The sequence below is a fragment of the Trichomycterus rosablanca genome, chromosome 14, assembly GCF_030014385.1.
Source record: "Trichomycterus rosablanca isolate fTriRos1 chromosome 14, fTriRos1.hap1, whole genome shotgun sequence".
Taxonomy (NCBI): domain Eukaryota; kingdom Metazoa; phylum Chordata; class Actinopteri; order Siluriformes; family Trichomycteridae; genus Trichomycterus; species Trichomycterus rosablanca.
In genome coordinates this window covers 2461717-2489612 of record NC_086001.1, presented here as the reverse complement: position 1 = coordinate 2489612, position 27896 = coordinate 2461717, and the positions used below count along the sequence as shown (strand labels likewise).

The following is a 27896-nucleotide window of genomic DNA, read 5'->3' as shown; positions in this document are numbered from 1 at the left end:
GATAATAGCTTTGGAAGGGGAGTCGTATAAAGCGTATGCAATAACCGAATACAAACAAAACAAAGTGAGATCGTGCAGCGTTGAAACAATGTGTTTATAATAAAAAATACTCAGAAAAGCTCATATTTAATGTATTTGGGTTACAATTTATTAATGTATAACTAGTGTCTCCCCTTCTAAAAATGGTTCAGTCCATATATTGGTCCTCGCGGTAGATTGTTTGGATTTGAATTTCAGGTGTAACGGACGACAGAAGCTGACGACCGTTAGTGAGTGATGCGAAAGAACAATATTGGCTAAATAAACAATAATAATAATAATAAAAACTATGTATGTTTCCAGAGGCAAGAGAGAAAGCAAATGAGGATTCACGGTAATTCAGAAGTGTTTATGAGAAAAGTAGGTTTTATTTCAACTTTAGTCAAGCTAAACAAAGTAATATCAGATCACAGTGTTTTGTTTTATTCCATATATATCAGTGTTTACTATATATTTTCTGTTTGTCTTGCCATTACATGCATAATACGTGCATCTGCCCCCCCTGTAGTTACGCCACTGGTTTTTAATTGCCGATACACCTGAATGTTTTTTTTAAGGGGAACTGACCAAGAAAATAATAACTGACCAAGGGGTAGGATTCAACCTTGGACCCACGTTGCTTTGTGGGTCAAACAAGAATTTTTACAGTTGGATATTTAAAGATTTATAATCAGCTAAATGAAATGTAATCTCATTTTTATTAGCCCATAATAAATTGCACTTATAAAAATGACAAATAATAATAATAAAGATGAAAAAAATAAACATTTATGCCCTTTAGCCAATGCTTTTATTCAAAGCGACTTACACTTGTTACTAAATACAATCTAAGTAATAAAATAATTCATGTTAGGATAAAGGGCCTTGTTCAGGGGCCCACCAGTGCTACTGTACCGAGGCACTAGATGGCAGCAGAGGCTGTCAGTATTATTTAACTGTATGGTATGCCCAGAGCCGTAGATAGAGAGAGTTGCGACACTCCTTGATCTCGCCGCTACGCGGTCACGTGGTTCATGTAACCCTCCAATAGTTCCAAACAAACCCGGCGCTGTCATGTTCTCATATGGGACCGGCAGCAGTAAATGAAATATTAAACGGCAAATAATAAACATTTGTACAATTTCTGGGTATTTTGAACTGCGTTTACATTTACTGCATCTGCTTTAATGTCAATTTGGTATATAAAGTGTAAGATTGATGTTTATAATGACTTGTTAATAGGTCGTTCTTGTTAACACACAGTACATTATATTAACATACATTACATAATGCCATATCATTAAGTAGTAGAGACAATATACAGTACAGAGATTAAAGTTTTTTTATGTTTTGTTTTTTTACATAAACTAATCTCCCTTCACTTTCCTGAGGATTCATAATAATAATCATTTTGGCTAAACACTCATAGTAAGTAAGTAAGTAAACCTTTATTTATATAGCACTTTTTTAAGGCAATGCTACAAAGTGCTTCACAATCAATAAGATCAATAAGATATGGTCTAATTAAAAGAAATAAAACACATAAAATACATATAAAACAAGAAAAACAACCCAAATACATCCATGGGTGAACTAAAAACAGACATAAATTATCCAAACAGTGCAGCTTCCTCTAATAAACAATAAGACAGGAAACATCATTTAAAGTCCATTCTCAAAGTCTAGGGTATAAAGATATGTCTCATGTCACTCAGTCATGTGCTGGATTCATAAGGTTTACCTGCACTGAATGAACAGATTGATAAACACACTACCGTACCTTTAAGGTACATGAAAAAGCATTCATTCATCTCTTATTTCATGAGTGATTAATAAATGATTCCTACATGTAATACATGAATGAATTCATTATGAATATGCACTAGTTCATTTTGTCTAATGTAAGTGGTGGACAAGGTGCACAAACCATGTAGTTGAGTTAAAGTAGAGATATCCAGGGTAACATATTACTCCAGTAAAAGTAAAAATACTCTTTACCTCCACTAAAGTACTAAACTAAATTTACCTTCAAATGTACTTAAGTATGAAAGTAAAAGTATAATGAGTTATTGTGGTTCTAATGTTTTATGATCATTTCTGTAACAAGACTCTTGATTAATCAACTCATTTTAGGTGAAAAGACTCGTGTGTCATTAATTAAGCTAAACTGACTAAGCTAAATTCAGTTATACCTATTAATTAAGATAAACATGTAACATTTAGTGCTGAGCAAATGCTAAACAATAACAGTATTAAGTATATTAATGACATCAAATTCATAATTTTTTTTAAAACAAAGCAACAAACAGCTAAAAATGCTTGATAAGTGGTGGAAATGAATGGGGCTCTATGGGATGTTTGGAACTATACAGAGCTCCACAACCCGGAAGCTGCGCTCCAACAGTTCCCTATGGGAGTGTCTCTGTTCTCTCTACCGCTCTGGTTATGCCCTCCCCAACCCAATGTACTCTAAATTGCTCCTTGATGTGAATAAGTGAGTGTATAATGCCCTTTACTGTATTCTAGCCCGGTGCCAAGTGTTCCCAGAATACACTGCAGATCCTCTGGACCAGTAAAAGCATTTACTGAAGATGAATGATTTAGGTTCTTGAGCTGCACTGTGGGTGTTTTTCCTGTATTGACGTGATTTAATTGTTATTGCCCCTTGGTGAAAGTGAGTGTGAATAAATAAACTACTCAAGCAATAATTGTATAAAATTTAATTTCTAAAGTGCACACAAAGTTAAAAAATGTTTTATATGAACCACAACAATTAAACAGCCTTAACAAAATAATGTAACAAATTATAGATCATTTAAGGGCAGCAACTAAATGTTAAGATTAAAATCTGATGGTAGAGAGGAGCAGATTATATTAAATAAAATGTATTTTATAACACGCCTGGTGTTTGTCAATGCATTCAAATGTGAGATTGTGAGTCAATAATCTTAATTAGCTTGTGTATAATTACCGTTAGTAGTAGTTGTGAGTGTGACAGGACTATTAGATTGTAGAATAAAGCATGTTTGTACTTAAATTGCACACGCTGTGTCTGCTACATACTCAGATAAAGGAAGCTCTGAATCATTTGATTTGATAAAAATAACGTTGTACTTCAGAATGCTTTACAAAGTCCTCAATATTAATTAGAAGTAATATAATGATTAAAATATATGAATAGTAATTAAAGGAAGTGCAGTAATTCAGGAATAGAGCAAAGAGCAAGTTTACAATACTGTTCAATACAGTGCACCTTTTGTATGGAATGATTTACAGAAACATTTTAAATTGAAGCAGCTTATTTCTTTGACTGAATTTAAAGTAAAAGTCAAACATTTTTATACATATGCTTGTTCTTGTTAAACGTACACATGTGCATATATCCTCCTTATGTTGCTGATTGTGTCATTTTTGTGTTATATGCTGCTGTCTTGGCCAGGGCTCACTCATAAAAGAGAATGGTGATATTGGAGAATGGAGAATTTTTTTAATGTCAATGTGCATTCCCTGGTTAAATAAAGGTTAATAATAATAATAATAATAATAATAAATAATAATAATAATAATAATAAATAATAATAATAATAATAATAATAATAATAATAATAATAATAATAATAATAATAATAATAATAATAATAATAATAATAATAATAATAATAATAATAATAATAATAATAATAATAATAATAATAATAATAATAATAATAATAATAATAATAATAATAATAATAATAATAAATAAATAATTGGTTCTAATACCAGAAATCACTGTGTACGTTCATTACAAAATAAAACCAGAGGAACGTGAACCAGTGATGTCATAGTGTCACACAAATTCCACATATGGAAACACAATTAATCAGTGAAAATGTATAATTATAAACAATTAAGTACTTCCTTTGCTTTATACATGCATGATGAGTAACTATAAAACTACTTTCTGTGTGGAGTTTGCATGTTCTCCCTGTGTCCGAGTGGGTTTCCTCCAGATGCTGCAGTTTCAAGTGAGGTGAATTGGAGACACTAAATTGTCCATGACTGTGTTCTATATACCCTTGTAAACTGATTAACCTTGTGTAATGAGTAACTACCGTTCCTGTCATGAATGTAACCAAAGTGTAAAACATGACGTTATAATCCTAATAAACAAACAAACAAACTATAACACTACATGGTCCCTCTTTTTAACATTTATGTTTTTTTTTGTTTTTAATTTTTCTGAGGATGTGTGAAGCCCTGCAAAAGATTGGTGCCTTATCCGAGACGAATTTCTTTCTGTGCTGACTATAAACCTGACCAGAAGTTTGAAGCAAGGTAAAGTTACTCAATAGGAAAGCATTTTTCTGAGACCCCACATTCACTTATTTAAATAATCATTTTCAGTTAATTATGGGTTATTTAGTGAATAAAAACCATTAGAAGTCACAATTTGCCTGATTTACCCAATTAAAAACCTAATTTTATTTAAATTAAGTAAAAAAAGCAAAGCTCTGCAGTTCAGAACTAACATCAGTTTTAAAGAGTTTATAAATAACGTTATTAAATAATAAAATCATTCATGTAAAGCGTTCGTATGTTAATATAAAATAGAAAAGAGTGGGGAAATGTTGGTCTTGAGCAGAAAACATGTGACGTGCCGGATTATTACTATGTGGACAGTAATAGACCTCGTTCATATTTAATTTATATCTTTAGTGTCACCTGTTCAGTACACACCTGTCTATTTCATCTCTATAGAGGAACTGAACTATAACAGCAGCCGTTTATTGAACCCTCTGTTCTCACATATCAGATACCAGATAGACAAAGGAGCAGCTGCACTCAGGGTTGGTTATAAATGGTACTTTGCATACAGGTGTGTTTACAGTAGTAGCGCCCATTTAACCACATTAGAAAAAAAAAAAAAAAACTTGGAAAATAAAACCAACTGAAATGGTTTAGAGCATTTTTTAGTCTGTAAGCAAAGTGAGAATTTGCATATTTTTCCTTCAGCAATAAACTGCAAAACTTCAAAAGAAATGGATAAATTCCATCATATCAAACATTAGTCGCTGTTGCTGGGTGTGATACATTTAATTATTCAAATAATTAACTGACTTCATATCGGGGATTATTGAAATTAAGGACTTTGTATTTTATAAATACACACAAACACAAATGTATTAAAATAACTTAGTTATATACTGATGTCTTCATGCATGTAAAGACGAACAGTTTATATAAAACAGTGCAATAAAAAGCAATTTTCTTGAAATGTTTTAGGTTTTTGTGTTACTATTAACATTTACAAAGTTCCACTTTCCTGTTCGTGTCTACGCTGTTGCAACATCAGTGGAGTTTACATAATCTCGTGGTCGAATTTTGTCATAAATAGTTGTTAGCTGGTGCGTTTCCTCAGCTGCAGAACATTCTCGTATATTCGCCTGTTTATCAGAGAGAGAGAGAGAGAGAGAGAGAAGCAATAAGTGCATTTATCTGAGAATAAAGATGATACTGTTACTGGATACTGTAGCACTTCAGTAGGGACTTTCCTATCATGGCTGTGGACTGTAATACAAACGCTGACTTTCATCTTAGTTTCAAAGACAGTGCTATAAGGCGTGAGAGTTAGAACTAGCATTGCTTTCACACAGACCACAGCGTGTAAATCACATGTTGTACATGTGAAACCAGAGTGTCGTGTGAGGAACTGATCTTGTGGTGTTTCTGCACTGTAAAGTCTTTCACTGTCTGTCAGTCCATCAGATGTTACTGACCTGTGAATGTTTTTTATGAGTTATCTCAGAATAATGTACTTCATCGGTGGGTCCTTCAGTTGCAGAGAAGTCTGCAAACATAAACAAAGCAAACCAACCAATGAGACTGACAGACACTGAATAATACTGAATATTACACACATACAACTGTCTTACTGTTATAATGAATACAGAGTGTATCTACCCCAGATATTGTCTGACCATAAACTGGTCAGGCAGACAATGAAACAATAAATAAGGGATTGTTTTGTTTTACTAATAACTTTATCCTGGCCAGGTCACCCAAAAACACTACAGGGCAGAAAGACACCCTGAACAGGGTACTTGTCAGGGTGTCTTTCTGCCCTGTAGTGTTTTTGGGTGCTCGTCAATTCACTCACTCACCCCTTTTGGGCAATTTAAAGTAACCAGTACACCTTCCGCATGTTACTTGAGTGAAATAAAAGTACTCTGGGGAAACTTATGTGCACATGAGGAGAACATGTGAAACTCCTTACAGACAGTGTTCTGACTTCAAACCCTGGTCCTTAGGAGCCATGCTGTTTTGTGGCACCCACTTAAGCTGTAACAAGCTGTAAGCCATAATCATGCTGGAAATTAAAAGGGCCTTCCCAAACTCTTGTCACCAGATTGAAAGCATATAGTAGAATTCAGCCAAAGGTTTAGCTGTATTTAAAAATGAGGAGGATAAATACCTGCCTTCTGTACGTTGACTGGTGAGATTTTGCTGCCTTTTCTTGAGACACACAGCCATTATTAGTATCACCACAGTAAACAGCACAGCACACACAGGAATGATCCACACACTTAGTTTTGTACCTTCAGCTGGTGATTAATATGCAAAATAAAATTAATCAATCAGCTTAATTCCAATTTTTAACAAATACTAGTAACAATAGTACAAAGCACAAACTTTACAAAAACAAATGCACACAGCCAATGATATTTTATTGCTAGGATTTAGGTGTCTATGACCAGCTAATTGTAAATCAAAAAGTCCACTCACAATATGTTCTCTCTTTGTTATAAGGGCAGAACTCTGTAATGTCGACTGTGGTTGAGCGGTTCCTGACCGGGTTGGAAGCCACACAGATAACATGGTTGTCAGTCTTCTTTATTTCCAGAGGAAGATCCAGTATAAGAGAACTGGAGTTACTGGTTTCATTGAACAGGACATTGTTTTTATACCAGTAAAGCTTCAGTCCCCTCACATTCTTTACTGAGCACAATAACGTACACACTTCATTCTCTGATGAACTGAAGGATGTATTTCTCACCAGAGGAGCCGATACTCTCTCTGCATAAAATAATCATGTTAACAAAGTTTTAATTCCATTCTGAGAGAGTTATATAATTTTTTTTATGAGTACAAACTTACCGTAAATCTCCAGCGGATACTCTTGTTTTCTAATCTCTCCTTTGATGCTCTGCACTGTGTAAATCCCTGAATCATTTATTCTCAGATCAGTGAGAGTAAAGAATCCAGTCTGACTGTCCCAGTGGAGATGATTCTTAAACCTCTCATCCTGGTCTGTAGCACTCAGTTTATTTAACACTATTCCAATATTATCAGTTCCATAATTAATAGAGCCAGATTCAAGTACCCCAGTCTTGAATGTAAAAGACTCGCCTACAATGCCAAACACCTTCTGACCTGAAGTGGTGGATCCTCCTATAAAGCTGAAGATCTCTGAAAGGAAAAACAACAAATGTGACCCACCTGAGGAATCACCAATAAAGCACATTTATAGAAACAACATTTACAGTTGCAGCTTTACCAAAGCATATTTTTATTAGATTATTTTTTTTTAGGTTTTTATAGACTTATTGACAAGACGTTTAGTTTAAAGCTATGAAGTAAATATTGCAATTGTATATCAAAGGACAAAGTCAAACAGAGGACACAGGGATTGTATGATCTATGACAAAGATCTACTTTTTTTAAGTACTTTTCTTAAATGACCCTTTAACATTATGGCACATTTAATAATATATGTTCATCGAACTTCCACAATGCACAGCCACTTTCTATTATTCTATTATTATTATTATATTTTGGTCTACTTACCTACCTATCTATCTATTTATCTATCTGTCCACACCCCAGAAGCTTCCTGAGGCAAATTCTGGAAGCCTGGAATTAACTAATCAGAAGCAAAATCACTCTCACACACAATGTAGATGCCTATTTTATGGATTAAGCTATTTAAACTACACCTACTGCTAACTTAAATAAAATATAATGTACATATGTGTGTTTTATATACACACATGGAGTAATGAGGAGGGAAGTCAGGCTTTAGTGGATAAACAGGAAAACAATACATTTAGCTGTTACTGAGACAGTTTTACAGTTTGGTTTTGGAGGAATAACAATATGTGACTTAGAGAAAAAAGGAACCTGAATGCTGTACATTACAGACAAGTTCTAGTGAATTGTAGGGTGTTTTGTAAACAGTTTGGGACTTTTTCTTATTTGTGTGTATGAGTGAAAGTGAATTTATGTACTTAAGTTAAAAATGTAGGGGGAAATCCAGCAGAGTTGAGACTGATTAGTGATGTGTAAATTAGGTTGGACCAGGTTTTGAACATTAAACATTTTAGCCAAGATATTACATATTTTATTTAGTGGTTTATTAGCACGGACGTGTCGAGACCTGCTATTTTTAAAAACTCTTTCTCATCAAGCAGCTACAAGGTTTTTAGGTGCACTATACTGACAGAAGTATGTGGACACCTGACCTCGAGCTTGTTGGACGTCCCATTTCAAAACCGTGTGCATTTATATAGAATTACACCCCCCACACCCATTTTTCCTGCTGACTCTTCTTGGGTCAATATTACCTGAAATGGAAAAAATGAGCTGTGAAAATGCACATTGTGGTCTGATGATTCCACCTCTTAGATTGATTGTGGAAATAAAAGGTAACTTGTTCTCTGTGCCGGAAAAGAAAAAAAAACATCCAGATTGTTACAGTAGAAAGTTTTAAAGGTCAGGGTTTGTCATGGTATGAGGATGTTTAATTGTCCTGGTCATAAACAACTTGCACATCTGTGAGAGCAAAATCAACACCTGCAACATTAATGTCTTTTCAGAGACTTATATTTATTTTAGCACAATGATGCGAAGCCACATCCTGTACATGTTACAACAGCATCTGAGAGTGTTACATTAATGTTTTTGTTGAGACTGGATCATAGCTCCTGGTTATTTTTTTGTAATAATATCTTTTTATAACAACCCTGTAAAGTGGTGTCTATATCTTGTCAGTGAGCTTTTAGCATGTTCCTTGTTTCTATGTGCTAATTGTCTATTTTTAATATTAGTTGCCCAGCTTTCAGACCCTTGCAACATTCATTCATACATTTATTTACCGTAACTCTTTCGTCTTGTTCATGGTCGTGGTGGATCTGGTGCCACCCCAAAACACTAGACGCTACACAAAAATACGCCCTGAAACTCACACAGGCACACTAAGTGGTAAATATGAACAGACAATCTACTTTCTGCATATTTTTTGGAGATGGAAAGGAACAAATTCACCCGGAGGAAAGTTATTGGGAGAGCGTTGTGCCTGCCCAGTCACAGGTTCCTTATTTATTTTGCTTCTACTATAAATTTGTTTTGGAAAAACCCCAGTATCATCATCATCTACACCACAATGCTGTACAGAATTCCCCAGTCTTTTTTAAAACTGAATGTCAACAAATCTGGGTTTTTCAGCTACTTCAAACAAACCTAATTTTCCACCTAAGCTAATTACCAAACCCTTCATACGCTGTAACCTGTCTGTGATAGACAGCAGTTAAAACTTAAAATCCTTTATAAAACAAAATGTAATTGAATGTAATTGGCTGATACCATCTGTTTTTAAGCTCTTGTAAACCACCTTTATTTTAGTTAGAGTTTACCCATAGCAACTAGTCAGAATTGTTTTTTAAATGTTTTTCAAAAGATTTTTAAATGTATTATTTAACTAAACCAAACTTCATTATTTAAATAAGACTTAATGTAAAAAAATGATGTATTTTTTAGAATTAACAAATTAAGATGAAATGCTTTTAGAAACTTAATAACAGTGGTAAATTATCCCAGATGTAGTCAGTCTACCAGAATTCTGCCAAGAGCACATGAATGACAACTAATGAACTGCAGGTCCTGTTCACCACATATTCAAGCATTCAGGATTTCACTTCTAGAAGCAGAGTGGGCACAACATGATATCCATGGGGAGCCAGTGCAAGAACCTGTGCTAACAAAAGTGTAACATAAAGCCTTGTCTCAGATTTGTCTTGATGTTAACCAATAATGTATAATGTGCTGATGAGTCAAATGTGGTAATGTCTGGAAGACTTAATTCCCCTTTACAGCTGATGTAAAGCTAACACTGCATACCACAATAAGAACATCATACCAGCAGTCACATATGATGAGGGTTGCGTAATGGTCTGGAAATGCTTGGATATTTTTAGAGCCTGAATGACTTAATCAGCATAACCAGGAGTGACAGTAAATGCTTTTTGTGTGGATGGCTGCAGATGTTGCTGCCAAATGTGAGACAAACATTAATTGAGTTTAGGGGGCAAATACTTAATAACACTTATGTGTTATTATAAAAAAAAAGAGATAGTTATGTAAAAGCTGTTTTATGTTAGCTTGTGTTTTCCTCGTCTTATTGCATTTTGTATGAAGATATATTAAAAACAACAACAGAGGGAATCACAGAAGGGGGCACATACTTTTAAATGTCTCTTCTCCAAGTGTTTTGAGCATATTAGTAATGTTGCCTGAAATCTAGTTCAAATAGAAAATAATAGAACATTGGTGAAATTGTAAATACCTTAAAATGTCAGTGTGTGTGATTTTAAAATACTGTAAAATGTTCTGACTTTCTATTAAGTTGCCGCTCAGGCCATGCGAGCCTTCACTTACACCTCATTAGCTTCACATATTCTGTCCACCCCCTGTATAACGTCATGTGTTTGTATTGCTCTAATGTCTGAAACCATAAAATATAACCATTTTTAAATAAATAAAATATATTAACCGTGTTCCTAATTGCTTAACACTGTTCTGTTTCAGTTCAGATCACTCTGACCACTGGAAAATAGCATCTGTGCTTCCTTACATGATCACAATGCCTCTGCATGCAGAACAATAACTTCTGCAGCCGTTTTGTACTTCCGGAGTGGTTTACTGGTCAAAAGCCCCCATGTCTGCTCTCCTACTTGGTTTCCTCTAGAGCAAAAACCATAGTGCTCACTCACGCACAGTGCAACAGAAGCTTTTACTCAACTGTCCATTTTACAACATGCATGTTTAGAGACCGAATACGGTGAATTCAGAGAGTATTTCATCTCCACTATTTGAAACTTCATTAAAAATTAAACTAAAGCTAGCACAGTAGGAAGAATGTAAATAAAAAGAGCAGTTCTTAATGAAATACCTGTAAAACACAGAGTATAAATCATTGTTTGCCATTTTCAATTGCATTTTGTAGCAGTTGTAGCCTAGCGGTTAAGGTACTGGACTAGTAATTAAAAGGTTGCAGGTTCAAACTCCACCACTGCCAGGTTGTCACTATTGGGCCCTTGAGCATGGCCCTTAACACTGAATTGCTTTGACTGTATAATGTATGTCGCTTTGCATCAGGGGTGTCAAACTCATTTTCACCGAGGGCCACATCAGCATTATTGTGGCCCTCAAAGGGCCGATTGTAACGTATCCTGCTGTGATTGCAGTCTGCTGTTTTTCTTGGAGGCTGAATTCTGCATTTATATTGTTCTACTTTACCACAGACACGGCCTCATAACACAAGAGACGCACCGGTTTCTGTTCCTGAAGCACAAACTTGTTTTCACTTTCATTAGATTTCCTCCATATGCTTAATTTTCTTACTCATCATCTTGTACATTTTAGGATCATGTGTAAATATGTGTAACATCATCTACTGGCGGGATGCGTCACTTTGCAGGTCACAAAATCAGCCTGCATTGTGAGAGATGCAGTTTGTTTAGGATTTTACAGTGTATTTTAAGACAATTGTTCTGCCCTCACTAATAGTTTATCCCCCTTTCTCAGCTAGACAGACAGACAGACAGACAGACAGCTCTCCTCAGAATACAGTCGCTTTATTTGCTCCCCAGCTGTGTGATACACTGTGTGCACCAGAATGAAGTAAAAATACAAACAATAAAAACAATAAAGAACTTAATACAGTAAAAGCACACAGCTGTAGTCAAGTGTTACATCTGGTACAATATGAGATTTAACCAAACGTAAAATAGCGCTAAAAAGTTAGCATTTTGTGTAAAGATACTAATTGCTATAGTAACGGTAACGATTGTATTTAATTACGGTAAATTTGTAACTAAAACGCTGTGATATACTCACTAAACATTTACTAACAACTGAGAATATAAACGCCACGACTTACAGACGATGCTTCTGTATTATATTACGAGATAATTATTTATATTTATTATTATTGTTTACATTACTACCCGCGTTCTTTTGCCGTAAAAGTCACATGGCTTCTCAGCGAAGGTCAAAGTTAGTTGCCATGACTACCCATTAAATTATAAGTGCGTCTCTGTAACGACTCCATCACAACAATCATACAGTTGTTTAAGCTCTCGAATCTGGCCCGCGGGCCGGGAGTTTGACACCCCTGCTTTGGATAAAAGCATCTGCTAAATGCCAAAAAAGTACATTTTACATACTGTCCCAACTTTTTGGGAATTGGGTTAGTAAGGAAGTGTGAACAAATCATAAATTCATTTGCTAGGTCACAAAGCTAGTAAGTAACAGGTGTAGTTAGTCAGGTGAACACAAAAAACTCAATAAATTGCATTAAGAGGTTATAAAGAACATGTATTTGATAACAACAGTGCATGTGAGTGTAGGACTCTGGTAAGTACTTCCACATAGTTCATGTGTTGAATGTAGCTGATATATGCAGCATAAAGATCTAAGTAACTGATAAGGATCAAATCATCATGGCCAGACGACTAGATCAAAGTATCTCCAAAACAGTGATGGGTGGACATAGGATAGTGGTCAAGTAAGGGGCAAGCAAAAAATGCTGACGGTGCTGGGAGGCCAAGAACCGTTGATGCCAGGGAACAATAATCACTATGGCATCTGGCACGAACTGACAGAAGAGCTACTGGGGCTCAAATTACAGATTTGCATTTTAATCCTGGTGATGGAGTGACCGTCACAACACACAGTGCATCAAACCCTTCTGTTTACAAGGTTACGTAGTTACAGAGTGGTTATAGTGCGTACATGTCTTTTACATGCTGAGGAAGTGACACAAGGATGCACTGTAGGACGACCTACTTTAAAAACATACAGAAGTTTAATGACCTGCTGGTAATGTCCAGGTACCTGATACCACAGGACACCCTAGAAGGTCTTGAGGAGTCCATGTCTCCACAAGCCAGAACTGTTTTTACAGCCACTTAGGCAAGTGGGTATAATGTTTACATTTACATTTTCAGCATTTATCAGACGCTGTCAAGGGCCTTGCTAAAGGGCCCAACAGTGGCAACCTGGCAGTGGTGGGGCTTGAACCAGCAACCCTTGGATCACTAGTCCAGTATCTTAACCACTAAGCCACAACTAATGTTAATGTCTCAATGCCTTTAATAGGAAGGCGAAAACAGTCTCAGTCTTTAAAGTTAATGCTTCTAAAGCTTCAGAGCAAAATAGCCACTGTGTAGGATTATACACATTCATTATAAAGTCTTAAGTGGACAAAACAAAGTGCTAATGGCACAGTGTGACCACTGTACTGAACCAGTTTAATCCAGCCTCTCTCTCTCGAACACACTCGACAGGAGAAAGCTGCACTCTGGTTTTGCTATTAAATTTTTTTTCAATCATGTTCTATATGTGTTCTATATGTGTTCTATATGTGTTCTGTGCTTTTGCTTGTTTCGGTGGTAGATGGGGTTGATAGAGTACAGTTGTAACCCCATTTATTTGCTCTTGTTATATTTTCTATATCCAGAATGTGTAGTTAAGGTTGTGTGTTTAAGGATGAGTGAAGTGTCAACACAAGACCTGGGAACATTCCAAATTACACAACAGCATCCTGTTCATGTTGTTTACCTGCTTCTTATAAATAATTTTTATTTTATAAATTATTCTGTACCTAAAAACGCCAGCATGTACATAACTGGGGATGCTTTAAGTCATTTGGTAATTTATCCAGCACAACACACCGATCAGGCATAATATTATCACCACCTACCTAATATTGTGTTGGTTCCCCTTTTGCAGCCCTGACCCATCGAGGCATGGAGTCTGACACCTTTCTATCAGAACCAGCATGAACTTCTTCAGCAGTTTGAGCTACAGTAGCTTATCTGTTGGATCGGACCACACGGGTCAGCCTTCGCTCCCCACGTGCATTGATGAGCCTTGGCCGCCCATGACCCTGTCCGCCGGTTTACCACTGTTACTTCCTTGGATAACTTTTAATAGATACTAACCACTGCAGACACATCCCACAAGAGCTGCAGTTTTGGAGATGCTCTGACCCAGTCGTCTAGCATCACAATTCTCAAAAACTCACTCAAATCATCATACTCGCCCATTTTTCCTGCTTCTAACATCAGCTTTGGGGATAAAATGTTCACCTGCTGCCTAATATACCCCCCCCCCCCCCCCCCCCCACTAACAAAACGGTGCCGTGATGAAGAGATAATCAGTGTTATTCACTTCACCTGTCAGTGGTCATAATGTTATGCCTAGTCGGTGTAAATGTGTGTAACTATTACTATTTTAAACTTATATAACACGGATTGTAGACCATTATATACAGCTCTACTAGTTGTTGTTGTTACCTTTGCCCTCAAACAATAAGGTTTTATCATTTTATTAAGGTCACTGTGCTGTTTTTGTGTACGTTTCCTACATTCAAACAAGAATCCAAAAATTCATTTTAATCAGTATTTGTCTGGGCCTGAGGATCCTTTCTGTGTAGAGTTTGCATGTTCTCCCTGTGTCTGTGTGGGTTTTTGTGTGGGTAAAAAGACCTGCAGTCAGGTTAAATGGAGGTACTAAAATGGCCCCGAGTGTGTGTGTGTGTCTACCCTGTGATGGACTGGTGATCTTTCTAGTCTCTTCCGCAGTTCTGACCAGGATAGATTGGTGGTAAAATTAGACAGTGAGTAAGTAAAACATTTGACGTACTGGGCACCTTTTTACCACACGTTCACACAAGGTTGTGTTTAGGACCGAGCTTTCCTATTTTTAGTAGATTGATATAAAGTTTGAGATTCACTGATGTTTATGATGTAAAAGATAAATATTTTGGAGTTTTAAAGGTAAAGTGAAAGGCTTTAACTTACAATAGAAACCACAATGTGTATTTACCGCCCGCCTTTATTTATATAAAAACATAAAATATTTTCTCAAGGTCATTTCACATCATCATGATTAGGTAAACTAGTAATTATCATCAGCTCAACTACAGGATTCACAGGAAATGTTATGAAGACTCCAAACTATAATCTATTAAATATGTTGGTATTAAACTGGAGATTAGATTTATACCTGTTATTATCAGTGTAGCTTCAGAGCAAAACTAACATGTGAGGTCAGACATGCTGAGCTCAGTCAGTACAACATATTTTGCCAGCATGGTTTTATTTATTTTCAAAACAAACCAGGGGGATTTTATTATGAATATTTTTCCATTAAGAGGATGAATCATGGGTCATATTTGGATTTTGGAAAATGAAAGTACTGTAGTTTAATAAAAGTTTTAGAATAGTAGAATAGTTATTCATAAACATCGTATTGCAATTAAAATAAAATAAATTTTTTAATCTACAGCAAATTCATATTTGCTTTATGTTTAATGTAAGGCTTAATATCCCGGGGTCAGAACATGTCGCATTTTGAGTAAATAACCTTTGACTCTTAGTTTATTTTTTTCTTTATTATTTTGGTGAAGGCCCTGCAGTGGATTGACATCCTGTCTGGTGTGTGTTACTTTATTACTTTGTTACTTGACATTTTTATTTTACAGTTCACAATATATGTTTGAACAGAGAAGAGAGAAAATGGTTTTCTTTGTCTCCGGTTGTAAAACTGTTGGTAAATTGTTACCATGTGTTCCTTTGTTTGAAGAACATAAAACATAGAAACAGGTTTCAGAAGCAAACATTATAAAGCGCAGCGTGTTTTGTTACCTTGATCATGTTCCCTTGGCTTCTCCTGGTGACATTTGCATGTAATTTAAAAGTCAAACACAAATACACAAAGACAAAAAATCCCCTAAAAACCAGAAGCTTCTTCAACTGCTCTGCTGTAACCATATAATATAAAAGATACTTCATTTTATTCAGTAAATTCAGGCTAATGTAAATGCATCCTTTTTTATAAAGAGATTCAAACAGTTAACTGTTTTGCTCATATTTTGTTTTTTATTTAACTTTATTCTGTTTTTTTTACATCTAATTATGTGGTAGTGAATCAGAATGAGTTGATTATAAAGTATTTAAAGAAGCATTTACAGGATCTGTTTCACTGACTGATCACTCACATCAGTTCAGCAGATTTAATAGAGATGAATAAATAACACATGATGTAACATGTAATAAACTATAAACACTGTATAAAACAAGTCATGTGAGAAAAGCTTACCTGTTAAACACAAGAAAACCAGAATCCATTGCTGATGAAACCATGTCCTCATTTTTATTTAGTTCACCGAGTAAAACAAAAGCGTCGCATCTCTACTGTTTTTTTTTCTCCCCCCCCCTGTTTCAAAGCAGAGAGCCGATTGGTCTCAGAGTGTTTTACACACTCACACACACACACACAATGCAAATTCATCTGTTCATTGCTAGGCTAAAGAACTCTGCTTGCAGCTCTGAGTTCTCTGAAAATATAAAGCCAACTTATACTCCTGAATGTTTTGCCTAATCCCTCCTCTCATGTCACTCACATGTTTATATACACCAATTAGGCAAAACATTATGACCACCTTTCTAATATTGTGTTGGTCCCCCTCTTGCTGCCCCATACACAACAAACTGTGATGCTCTGTGTATTCTGACACCTTTCTATCAGAACCAGCATGAACTTCTTCAGCAGTTTGAGCTACAGGAGCTCGTCTGTTGGATCGGACCACACGGGCCGGCCTTCGCTCCCCATGTGCATCAGTGAGACTTGGCTGCCCATGACCCTGTCGCTGGTTTACCACTGTTCCTTCCTTGGAGCACTTTTGATAGATACTGACCACTGCAGACCGGGACACACCCCACAAGAGCTGCAGTTTTGGAGATGCTCTGACCATCACTTTGAGGATAAAACGTTTACTTGCTGGGCCCCCCCCCCCCCCCCCCCCCCACTAACAGGTGCCGTGATGAAGAGATAATCAGTGTTATTCACTTCACCTGTCAGTGGTCATAATGTTATGCCTTGTCGGTGTACATGTTAATGTGACATGTATATTATATGACCAAAAAGAATGTGGACACCTAACCCTAAGCTTGTTGGACATGCTATTCCAAAACCGCTCGCTTAAACTGTTGTTACATAGATGGAAGCATTTCAGTTATTTTATATGACAAGATGACACACACGCCTTACAAATGTGTGTAAACTTTAACTCTTAAGTGTGATTTTAAAGGGCTTCATGTGGTCAGACGTTAAAAACAGAGCCAGTAAATCACGTGATTAAACAGGAAGACTGTAATGAGGAGTCATGACGACCACCCTAGAGAGCTCATTAAACCAGGGCTCGGCCTAAACATTAAACAGAGTGGCGTCTGTCTGCAGACCTTATCATTAGGACAACATCATCAACACAAAACTCACACAGAAATCACTACAACAGCTCTCTAACAGGAACAGACTCTTCTTTACAGGGTCGTAACTAAATACACTAAACGTACACACAGAATTAAACAGACTAGTGGTGTGCGATACTGCAAAATTTGGAATCGATCCAATACCCAGTAAATACAGGGCCAGTATCGCCAATATCAATACTGATACCGATGCGTGGGTGGCACGGTGGCTAAGTGGGTAGCACTGTCGCCTCACAGCAAGAAGGTCCGGGTTCGATCCCCAGATGGAGCGGTCCAGGTCCATTCTGTGTGTGGTTTGCATGTTCTCCCCGTGTCTGTGTGGGTTTCCTCCGGGAGCTCCGGTTTCCTCCCACTGTCCAAAGACGTGCAAGTGAGGTGAATTGGAGACACTGAATTGTCCATGACTGTGTTCGATATAAACTTGTGTAATGAGTAACTACCGTTCCTGTCATGATTGTAACCAAAGTGTAAAACATGACGTTAAAATCCTAATAAACAAACATAATAATTAAGGTAGATGCATCATTAAATTGCTAAATCTGAATGAATTTTCATGACCTTTAAGTGTATTATTGTAATACATAAATTTTTTGTAAGTAGCTGCTCTCAGCAGGGTTGTAAATAAATTCTTTCTGCTGTACTTTCTCACAATGTTACCATCATGACCTATAACCACAAAGCAGCTAACTCATAACTCATATATACCACATAGTTGTGTTTGCTGGGTGAATAAATTTTTACATATTTAATAGTGACCGAATACATGTGTCCTTGTTAATGTAAAATAAAAAAATCGATGCTATTGTGTTTACATTTATAAGCACAAAGTAAAATGAAAAGAGCTCTCATTCACCCAAATACAAATAAAAGCCTCACTGCACATGCTCCAATTTATTTGCGTAGGGTGTGCAAGGTGCGTTTGTACTTTACGTACGTGTAATTTACACTATTATTTCCATAAAATTGAAATAATTTCTGTATCTGCAAAGCAAAGTATTCCAAACTTAAATCTTCCAATGGCTACCAATGTACTGATGTCTGTTAGGATTTTAACAACATAACAACGTGACAGTTCCACAACAAAACACAGCAGAGCAGGAGCGGAGGAGCGAGGTGAGCATGTAAGATGTGAGAGGAGCGAGTGTGTACACACATGGGGTGTGTTCGAAAAGCTAGCTCTGTCTCTACATAGACACATTTGACGTCATCCTGTGCTGCGCTCCCGAGAAGGAGGCTGTTCCAAATCCTAGATGCCTTAATATCCTCACTACTGAGGCATCTTAATATTTCATTGTTATTTTGACTCAGAAACGAGTGAGCATCCGATGCTGCCTTAGTGATCAAGGCAATCCCAGAATTCACTGCGGATCGGGTGCTCTTCTCTCACAGAAAAATAAACATGGCTGACGGAGTGGAGAAACGAATGGAGTTATTTTCAAACGTAAATAAAATATTACTGATTTTTAACTTGTATAAACTTGTACCGAGTGTTTTTATTTGCAAGTTCGGGCTTGTCAGGAAATGTAACCGTTATCGTTACATGAAGGGAGGTGTTATATTGACGTTAGCGTGCAAGATGCTAAATGCTAAACCCGATGGAATCGCTGTCTAAGTAGCGCGTTCGAATAACCTGACTTATAAGTCGATGACTTATTAGAATCCTCTCTTCTGAGGCAGCTGCCTATGTAGACAGTAAGACAGCAAGGCAGCTCCCTAGGTTTTCGAACACACCCCATGGTCTTTACTTTCTGCCGAAATTGGAGAAACTTGCTGAATGTAGCGGAGAAAAAGTAAAACTAAAGTATCAATCCGATACCAATACCAACGTTGGTATCGATAACATCGATATTTGGATTGATTTGCCCACCACTAAAACAGACACCTCTATCAGCCAGTCTTACTTCTGCATTTTCTAACTTCCTTCATTATCTTGTCAATCCCAGTTCCCCATTGCGATTCCTCTACCGGTGAGGAGAGTTGGCACTCGGTGGATTCTCACAGAGAGCTGTACAGTGCACAAGTCTTAACGTACTTGGCGCCGTGGAGGTGGCTGCCTGTTGCAACAGCTCCTGGTCAGGTATATGCTCACGTTTGAGTTTTTTCTTACTTTTTCCTTTCTTGTTGTGAATTTCCCCACTGTGGGACTAATAAAGGATTATCTTATCTTATTTTATCTTATCTTAAGTCATAAAGGCACACTACGCTGCAAGTGAACCCCCCAACACTTGTGCCGGTGCCTCGACCACAAGCGGAGGTCGCATTTGCAGCAGCTAGAAGGAAAATCCTATTCAAATTGTCCAGGGATAGTTTTGTTACAGCCAACTTACATGATCACTCTACTGTTCCTCTTTTATTTTTTAAGGAATTAAGACATGTTAATAGCAGGATCTTTCTGCCACATGGCGGCCATATTGGTACACGTTTTAATCCCAGACCATGTAGAATTAAAATGCTTATGTGTAACACATGGTTATAATTGAAAGTTGCTTTGGATGAAAGTGTCTTATACATGCCAAAAAGTAAAGCACCCATTTATTTATTTTACATTTAGTACACAATGTATACAGTGTTTTTAATAATGACACTTCTTGTAGCATTTGAGCCAAAAATCACTGGACACTGTAAAACCCTTTAAACTTTCCATGCTGGTTCAATTGAACTGTGGTCAGGTATATGAACACAATAAAGCTGCTGTGTTGTGTTTATAAATCCACACTGAGATGCAGAAACACTAAACACCGTCAATTTTATTAGTTTAAAATATTAAGTAAAAATGAAGATAAAAAAACCAAGCTTGAATATTTAATATGGTTTTAATCCTGTGTTGTTTTTGTTTTTGTGTTGGTTTGCAAACTAGTTTATTGTGCATTGCTGCCACCACCTGGTTTGGGTACCAATAAAAGCTTCTTTTTTTGAAACCCTTTTATTGTTACGAAGTTTAACAATACACTGTATAATTTAAATTACTCTGCGATTGATTTTTACACCCCCACTTTTCTTGTGGTTTCTGTTTTACTGTTTGAATTATTCATTTTTGGCTTTTTTTCTACTAATCTGAAAGGTAATTTTTAGGTGCTTTCTTCTAGGGCTCATCCAATGTCAGCGCTAGACCACATTAATGCACTTTTGATGAAATGGGTACAAATTCCCCCAGACGCAGTCTAAAATCATGTGTTTGGTCTTCCTTAGAAATAATTGACAAGAGTCATGGTTTAAAAAGAACCTTGGTACTCAGCCTGACTCAGGCTTCTCATAACACAAAACAAGTGGCCAGATGTTACACAGATATACAGGAAGGGGATGCACAGACAAACATGCAGAGAGGCAGGAACACACACACACAGGCAACAAAGGAGCATAATGGATACAAGCAGGCATTCTCTTTGGTCAGAAAATGGATTTGGTCCCCAGGCAGCATTGATTCATGTCTCACATTACTGAAAGACTAAAGAACAAAGTCTCCTCAGAAGCTAGAATGTCCGGCAGCATATCAGTTACAAAAATACTGTCTCCACTTTGCTAAAAAGGCTTGTCACAAGTTGTGGGAATTCAGCCCACGCAATCAGAGAACATATGTGAGATCAGGCACTAATGTAGGACAAGCTGGCCTGGCTCGCAATGGACGAGACACTTTATCCCAAAAGTTTTCATTAGGGTCGAGGTCATGGCTGATCCTAATGTCTCTAGTGATTTTACTTTAGCTAGAACTGCAAAATAACTCCCCAAAATGTTGTCACAGATTTAAAAGTGTATAATTTATGGCAAGTAAGTGATTTTATACACTTCTTATCATAGAGGTTGTTAAAATATCATTTTAGGCACATAGAATGGGGCACATACTTTTGGCCATATAGTTTAAGTTATCAAGGTCTCCTTTTATTTCTGCGTGTTTATATTACAGAGTTAAATGAGATCTAATATTTGCATACGGTTTTACTAGAGCCTAGATGATTCCATTGCAGACTGAAGTCAGAGAATTACTGTCTCGAAACGAATCCTCATTGACCAAGAGTAGTTACGTTGCTGGATGATTATAGTTATCAGACAGCTTACTCGTGTCTGCAAAAACAACTATTTACGTAACAGCTGTTGCACAAAGCTCAACTGCACCCACAACAGTGCAATAATGTCTGTGATGCAAACCTCTCAATCAAAATATCTCAATCTTATAATAATCTGTATTAGTTACCATTCAGTAATCATTCAGTGTAATAAATCTAGCAGTTATCTATAATTTAGTGTGAGTATGTTTGTTGACACTCTAGTGGTGCAGTGATAAAGAATGCTAGCTCACTACCTACTCACCAGTTGGGTGTCACATGAACATGATTGGTTAATTTCTGAGCAGGGGGGAATATTTTCCACATCAAAACATTTTCACTTGAACAGACCAAACTCTTCATCTCTGTGTTCATGTGGGATTCCTCCAGATATACTAGTTTCCCACCACGTCTCAAAAATATGCAGTAGGTGGACTGGCGACACTAAATTACTTCAAGGTGTATGTGGGAGAGCAAGTGTGTGTTCTGTTCTGTTCTGTTGCCCTGTGATACATTGGCACAGCTGTTGCACAAAGCTCAACTGCACCCACAACAGTGCAATAATGTCTGTGATGTAAACCTCTCCGTCAAAATATCTCAATCTTACAATAATCTGTATTAGTTAACATTCAGTAATCATCCAATTAAATACATCTAGCATTTATTTATAATAAAGAGTACGTTTGTTGGCGAAGCGATAATGTATGCTAGCTCACTACCTACTCGCCAGATGGGAGTACAAACATGATTTGTTCATTTCTGACCAGGGGGGAATATTTTCCACATCAAAACATTTTCACTTGAATGCACCGAACTTTAAAGGTACAAAATAGATGCCACAAAGTAGTGGGTGCCACAGAGTAGCTTGTGCCATGCAAACCAGGGTTTGTTCCTCTCCTCCAGCTACCTCTCCGTCTCTCTGTGTTCATGTGGTATTCCTACAAATATACTGGTTTCCCACCACGTCTCAAAAACATGCAGTAGGTGAACTGGCGATACTAAATCAGTCCAGGTGTGTGTTCTGATCTGTTCAGGGTGTGTTCTGGTTTTGCCAGTTTCCTCCCACTTCGTCAGTGAGCACAGATGTCATGATTTGATATTTTTAGTCTTGACTTAAAAACCATAATAATGGGAGCAGACCTGTCACTCAGGGGTCTTTTTCACAGCCATCAAAAATCAGGCATCACCGCTTACCTGTTCAGGTGCATTAACCTCTACACCCTCCAGAGGGGGACATTGGAGTTATTATACAGGTAAGATCAAATATTTTTATATTAATCATAAAATGACATAATTATCTGATGTTCTTACTGTGTCTACTTGAGGTTCCTCTGTTGTTTTATGCCACCTCCCAGGAGAGACACTTAATTGGCTACTTTTGGCTGTAAAACACAGTCGGAGTATTACTGATGATGCAAACATTCTGTTGTGATGTGCAGAATTTGGATAAGAACTGATGTTATCTCTAAGGCAGGATGTAACATGGGAAGTAGGCGGACTCTAGTCAATGTTAACCCTTTCATGCCAGTGATATTCCGGAATGACCCCTTTAACATTGGTTAGGAACACTGGCGAGGAACAGGACAAAGAGATTAAGGTGTTGACACAGACTCCAAAATCCCCACATCTGGCAGTGAGTGTTTTAACCAGAGACAGACAAGCTTGTGAGATTGTGTAGTCTACTGCTGTATGACTAAGCTGTTGTTGCTCCTAGATGTTTCCTAAAATAACCGATGGCAGTTTCATGTTGAAAGTCACTAAGTTCATGGCTGTCTAGATACCTGATGCCATGAAGTGTAATGTTACCTCGTGAACTTCACAGTTCTCCAGGTTAATTGAAGTCTGTATGTTGGCATTAACTAAGAGCTTTGGTAAAGTACTCTTGTTGCCTAACCTATAATTTCTCCACCATGTTTGTACTTTAGAAACCTTTACTTAAAAAAAAAAAAAAGGTTTCATGTACATACACGCAGTTAGCTTGGATACTTTTTAAACATCATCATGTTGACAGGTTATGTCACTGTAATGCTGGAACACAGAGGATTTTATATAATAGGTTTCATATATCTTTTAGCATTGTGTGTGAGTGTGTTTGTGTGTGTGTATGTGTATGTGTGAAAGGCAATAATTAGGAGGGGTGTCAACATTATTTTTGCCAAATTATGTATATACACCAGTCAGGCATAACATTATGACCACCTTCCTAATATTGTGTTGGTCCCCCTTTTGCTGCCAAAACAGCCCTGTAACTGTGATGCTCTGTGTATTCTGACACCTTTCTATCAGAACCAGCAAGAACTTTGGGCTACAGCAGCTCGTCTGTTGGATCGGACCACACGGGCCAGCCTTTGCATCCCACGTGCTTCAATGAGCCTTGGCCGCCCATGACCCTGTCGCTGGTTTACCACTGTTTCTTTCTTGGACCACTTTTGATAGATACTGACCCCACAAGAGCTGCAGTTTTAAAAATGCTCTGACCCAAAACTTCTGTGCTTCTAACATCAACTTATAAAAAATAAAATGTTAAAATGTTCTCTTGCTGCCTAATATATCCCCCCCACTAACAGGTGCTGTGATGACGAGATAATCAGTGTTATTCACTTCACCTGTCTGTGGTCATAATGTTATGCCTGTTCGGTGTACACAATCTTCTGTAATAATCACTGGCATCAGAATGGGTCAGACTGAGCTCTGTGACATTAACATAATACTGCTAAGTGATGCTACAGTTTTTAACCATGTAATACTCACCACTGAGTTCCAAACTCTGTTAACTCTCTGCAGCGTTGGCACAAGAACTGTCCATCAGAAGCTTAACAGAATGGCTGTCAGTGGCTGTGCAGCCTCTCAAAATCTGCAGATCATCATGGTCAATGTCAAGCATCAGCTGGAGTGGTGTAAAGTACCCACAACTGCACTCTGTGGCAGTGGAAACACTTTTACCTGTGGTAAACCATACTTCATCTGGGAGGCTGACAAACAAGAAGGATTCCATCTGAATGAATAGCACCACGTATGATGGAGGAGGAATAATGGTCTCGACTTTCAGTTTGAGTAATGGTATAAATAGATTTCACAGAGGTTTGACCCTAAACCCCTTACGTCCTAACATCTTTTGAATAGGTGTGCTGACTGACAGCTAAGCCTATATACTGCACATATTAGTGTCCTGTTATTGTTTTAGTTGCTAATAAGCAAATAAAGCTAATGACTTCTGTGCTGGTCTAAAACTTGGAAAATTCTGGAATTTACATCATTAATCAGATGGTACTCTTGTTTTCCTTCCAGTGACGATAACTCGCTGTCTGTTTTGTCTTAGGTGGTTTCCAGATTACCGCTCTTGGTTCTTTATTATCTATTAATGAGTGATTCATCCTGCTCAGGCTAACAGAAGGGGCTAGAGCATACACGAAAACACTGACCACAGTACCTGGACACACCTAGAACTCGGCACCAGTCTGTCACCGGGCATTAAACAATCAATTACTTTCCCACTAACACAAAGAGGCCACTTAGAGTAGCGTATCCACCTGGCAAATGATTAAAAGTTAGGAGGAAACAGGATTACCACCAGGAAACTAAAACAGACAAAGGGAGATCATGCCAAATTCTTCACAACCCTAGAGCTGTGCGGCACCCGTACTCCCTGCTGCGCCAGCTTGCTGCCCTCACTCCTGTTTCTGTTCTATTATTAATAGCTACTACTCATAGTTTCCAGGTGTAGCTGTGACACCAGCTGAGTTGTTGACCTTTTTTCTAGCTATAATGGCTGATTCTTCTGTTACTGTGGCTTGTTAGAAAGGAGAGCAGATCACGTCACATAAACTCAATACCCTCATTTTAGAATGACACTTTAAACCCGACGTTTCTTGCACAAATCTGAAGGATGTGGTAAGTAACTGGTGGCCAACATGCAAAAAATGTAATGAAGGTGTGAAAGAGGTGACACAGATGTGGTCAATATGAAGTTTGCTTTTGTTTATTTACTATTTAAAGGGTTCTGGCTCAGATTTATATGGTGCACAAATAACAGTTTATGCATCTTCTTCAGGTCCATATTAGAGCGGTAACAACATTCCCCCATCACAGATAGAAACCTGCAAACTACCGGCTTTGGGTTTTGTGTGAAAGAGCTCTAGAGTTTACATGCTAATTAAACTGACACAACGATTTACTGGCTCGAGACCTAGTACAATTACCAGGTAAATACAGGGTCTGTATAGGGCTCATAAATACGAAGGCTGGTACACGACTTTCCAAATGTCAGGTTGCTGGACAGTTCACACTACACGACTGGATCTCTTGTAGTCGGGAGTCTTTCAAGTCGATGTGGCTTGATCGGTAAAAGGGGGTTTCACACTACACCATCTATCACCAACTGGAATCACAGGCGAGCTTCTCTGGTCTCCCAAACTACATTTTGTCATAAAAACAAACACGAGAAGTGACGAGGGGTTTAATGATACCACGTCCAAAAATGCACGTCAACAAGTAGCGAGCGATCAAAGTTTGTGTGCTGATGTGCAGCGTAAAATCAAAGAGAAATAATAAATGAATCTGAGTGGATTTGGCAACGCGAGCAGTATGGATAGTTCTATAGTGAGTTGGAGATTAATAAATATTGTTTGCAATGCAGCGTGGGTGTTTTGTAGAGAACAATAAGATCAGAAATACTGAAAGGCTGTGTGTGTGCTGATGTATTCTGATATAAACAATATTACGCCCCTGTTCCACCTTTTTACACTCCTCTCCTGCGTTTCCCCTCACACCGTATCTTGCGTTCTGATTGGCTGTTCGACACTCATTGCCAGTCGGGCAACTCAGATCCAGGTATTTGACAAGCTAGAAAACTCTTTTTGGTTGCTGAGTGGATCGAGTTGTTGAGTAGTTCACACGTAGCGATTGAGAGCCGAGTTTCGATCGCCGAGCGAATGCCGAGTTGCTCCCGAGCCGGCAAATCTAGCGCCAACCAGTTGCCGAGCAAAAATCAGGGCAGAGATTGTGTAGTGTGAACTAGGCATTAGCAAAAACACCAGGAGTAGACATAAACACGAGCTGTTCAGGTGAGTTTTTTCAGGTGAGTATTTGTTCTTCTAGCTACATCATATCTGTATTTTAATATTAGTGTAATGATTATTATTATTATAATATTATTATTATTATTATTATTATACCTCTTTACCAAGTTACTGGCTCACAGCAAGAAGGTCCTGGGTTCAATCCCCAGGTAGGGCAGTCTGGGTCCTTTCTGTGTGGAGTTTGCATGTTCTCCCCATGTCCATGTGCGTTTCCTCCGGGTGCTCCAGTTTCCTCCCACAGTCCAAAGACATGCAAGTAAGGTGAACTGGAGACATTAAATTGTCCACGACTGTGTTCGATATAACCTTGTGAACTGATGGATCTTGTGTAATGAGTAACTACCAAAGTGTAAAACATGACGTTACAATCCTAATAGACAAACAAACAAACCAAGTTGCCACTACATGAACAACATGCAGGCTGAAACTTGATGTAAAAGCACTATATATATATATATATACTCCTCCTGATAATGCTTTTAAAAAGCCATTCATAATTTATTACTCTGCTGTTTAAACTCAGCCTTGTTCTGTTTATGAACAAAACAAAAAATACAGACAAATACCTTGAGTCTAGAGTTACCTGGAGTTTCTTTATGCTCAGAATACCACAAAAATCTTTACTAACTTACTTTACACAAAATATGTATTAGGATCGTATTTACTTATTTATCTTATTTTATATGTATTAGGATCATTACCTTATTTTATAAAAGGGAATAAAGGAAAAAGGTTGCTGTGACATTTATCCTTTCAGGCCCAGATCAACCCTGATCAGGATGAAGCAGTTACTGAAGGTTATCTTTTTATTGACCCCTCTGATTTAGATTTAGTTTGAGCCTGAACTGTTAGTACCTAGAACCTCTGGGGTGAGAGCGAGGGTAAGTGAAGTATATAACAGAAGACGAAAGCATGAGCCCTTAAATAAAGTAGGTGAGATAAGATTGCACGAGTGTACATGAGTAGGTAGTTACAGCGAGAATTATTGTCTGTGTGGTTTAACATGCATTTGCATGCACGGTGTAAAGGCCTTCAGCACAGTTTCTACTGCCACTCAATAGAACCTGTGGCTTTTTATCTAGGGCACGTATGGTAAAGATACCTACACATATTTAAAGATGCGGTTTGTGCTGTTCAGTGGAACGAGGGCACAAAAGTTTGCGGGT

General features: G+C 37.5%; 1 protein-coding gene and 1 long non-coding RNA gene across 4 annotated transcripts; one reads left to right on the top strand and one right to left on the bottom strand.

Annotated features, from left to right (window-relative positions):
• The first annotated feature begins 243 nt into the window (after nucleotides 1–243).
• LOC134326526 (uncharacterized) lies at nucleotides 244–24885 on the top strand. The gene is made up of 6 exons (XR_010014520.1): nucleotides 244–269; nucleotides 343–399; nucleotides 2545–2692; nucleotides 4245–4335; nucleotides 22819–22905; nucleotides 24437–24885. It is a non-coding gene; the product is annotated as an uncharacterized LOC134326526 (long non-coding RNA).
• On the bottom strand, nucleotides 4543–16629 carry LOC134326515 (uncharacterized). 3 transcript variants are annotated; one of them, XM_063008693.1, is made up of 6 exons: nucleotides 16441–16629; nucleotides 7156–7467; nucleotides 6784–7074; nucleotides 6477–6602; nucleotides 5778–5848; nucleotides 4543–5444 (listed from the first exon to the last, which is right to left on the bottom strand). In XM_063008693.1, the coding sequence occupies exons 1-6, from the start codon at nucleotides 16490–16492 to the stop codon at nucleotides 5334–5336; spliced, it is 963 nt and encodes a 320-aa protein (XP_062864763.1). In that variant the 5' UTR covers nucleotides 16493–16629; the 3' UTR covers nucleotides 4543–5333. The 3 variants fall into 3 exon arrangements, 2 of the variants coding, with proteins under 2 accessions (XP_062864763.1, XP_062864764.1); XR_010014518.1 differs by having other exon boundaries at nucleotides 5358–5444; nucleotides 6473–6602; XM_063008694.1 differs by lacking the exon at nucleotides 5778–5848 and having other exon boundaries at nucleotides 6473–6602.
• Nucleotides 24886–27896: the final 3011 nt, after the last annotated feature.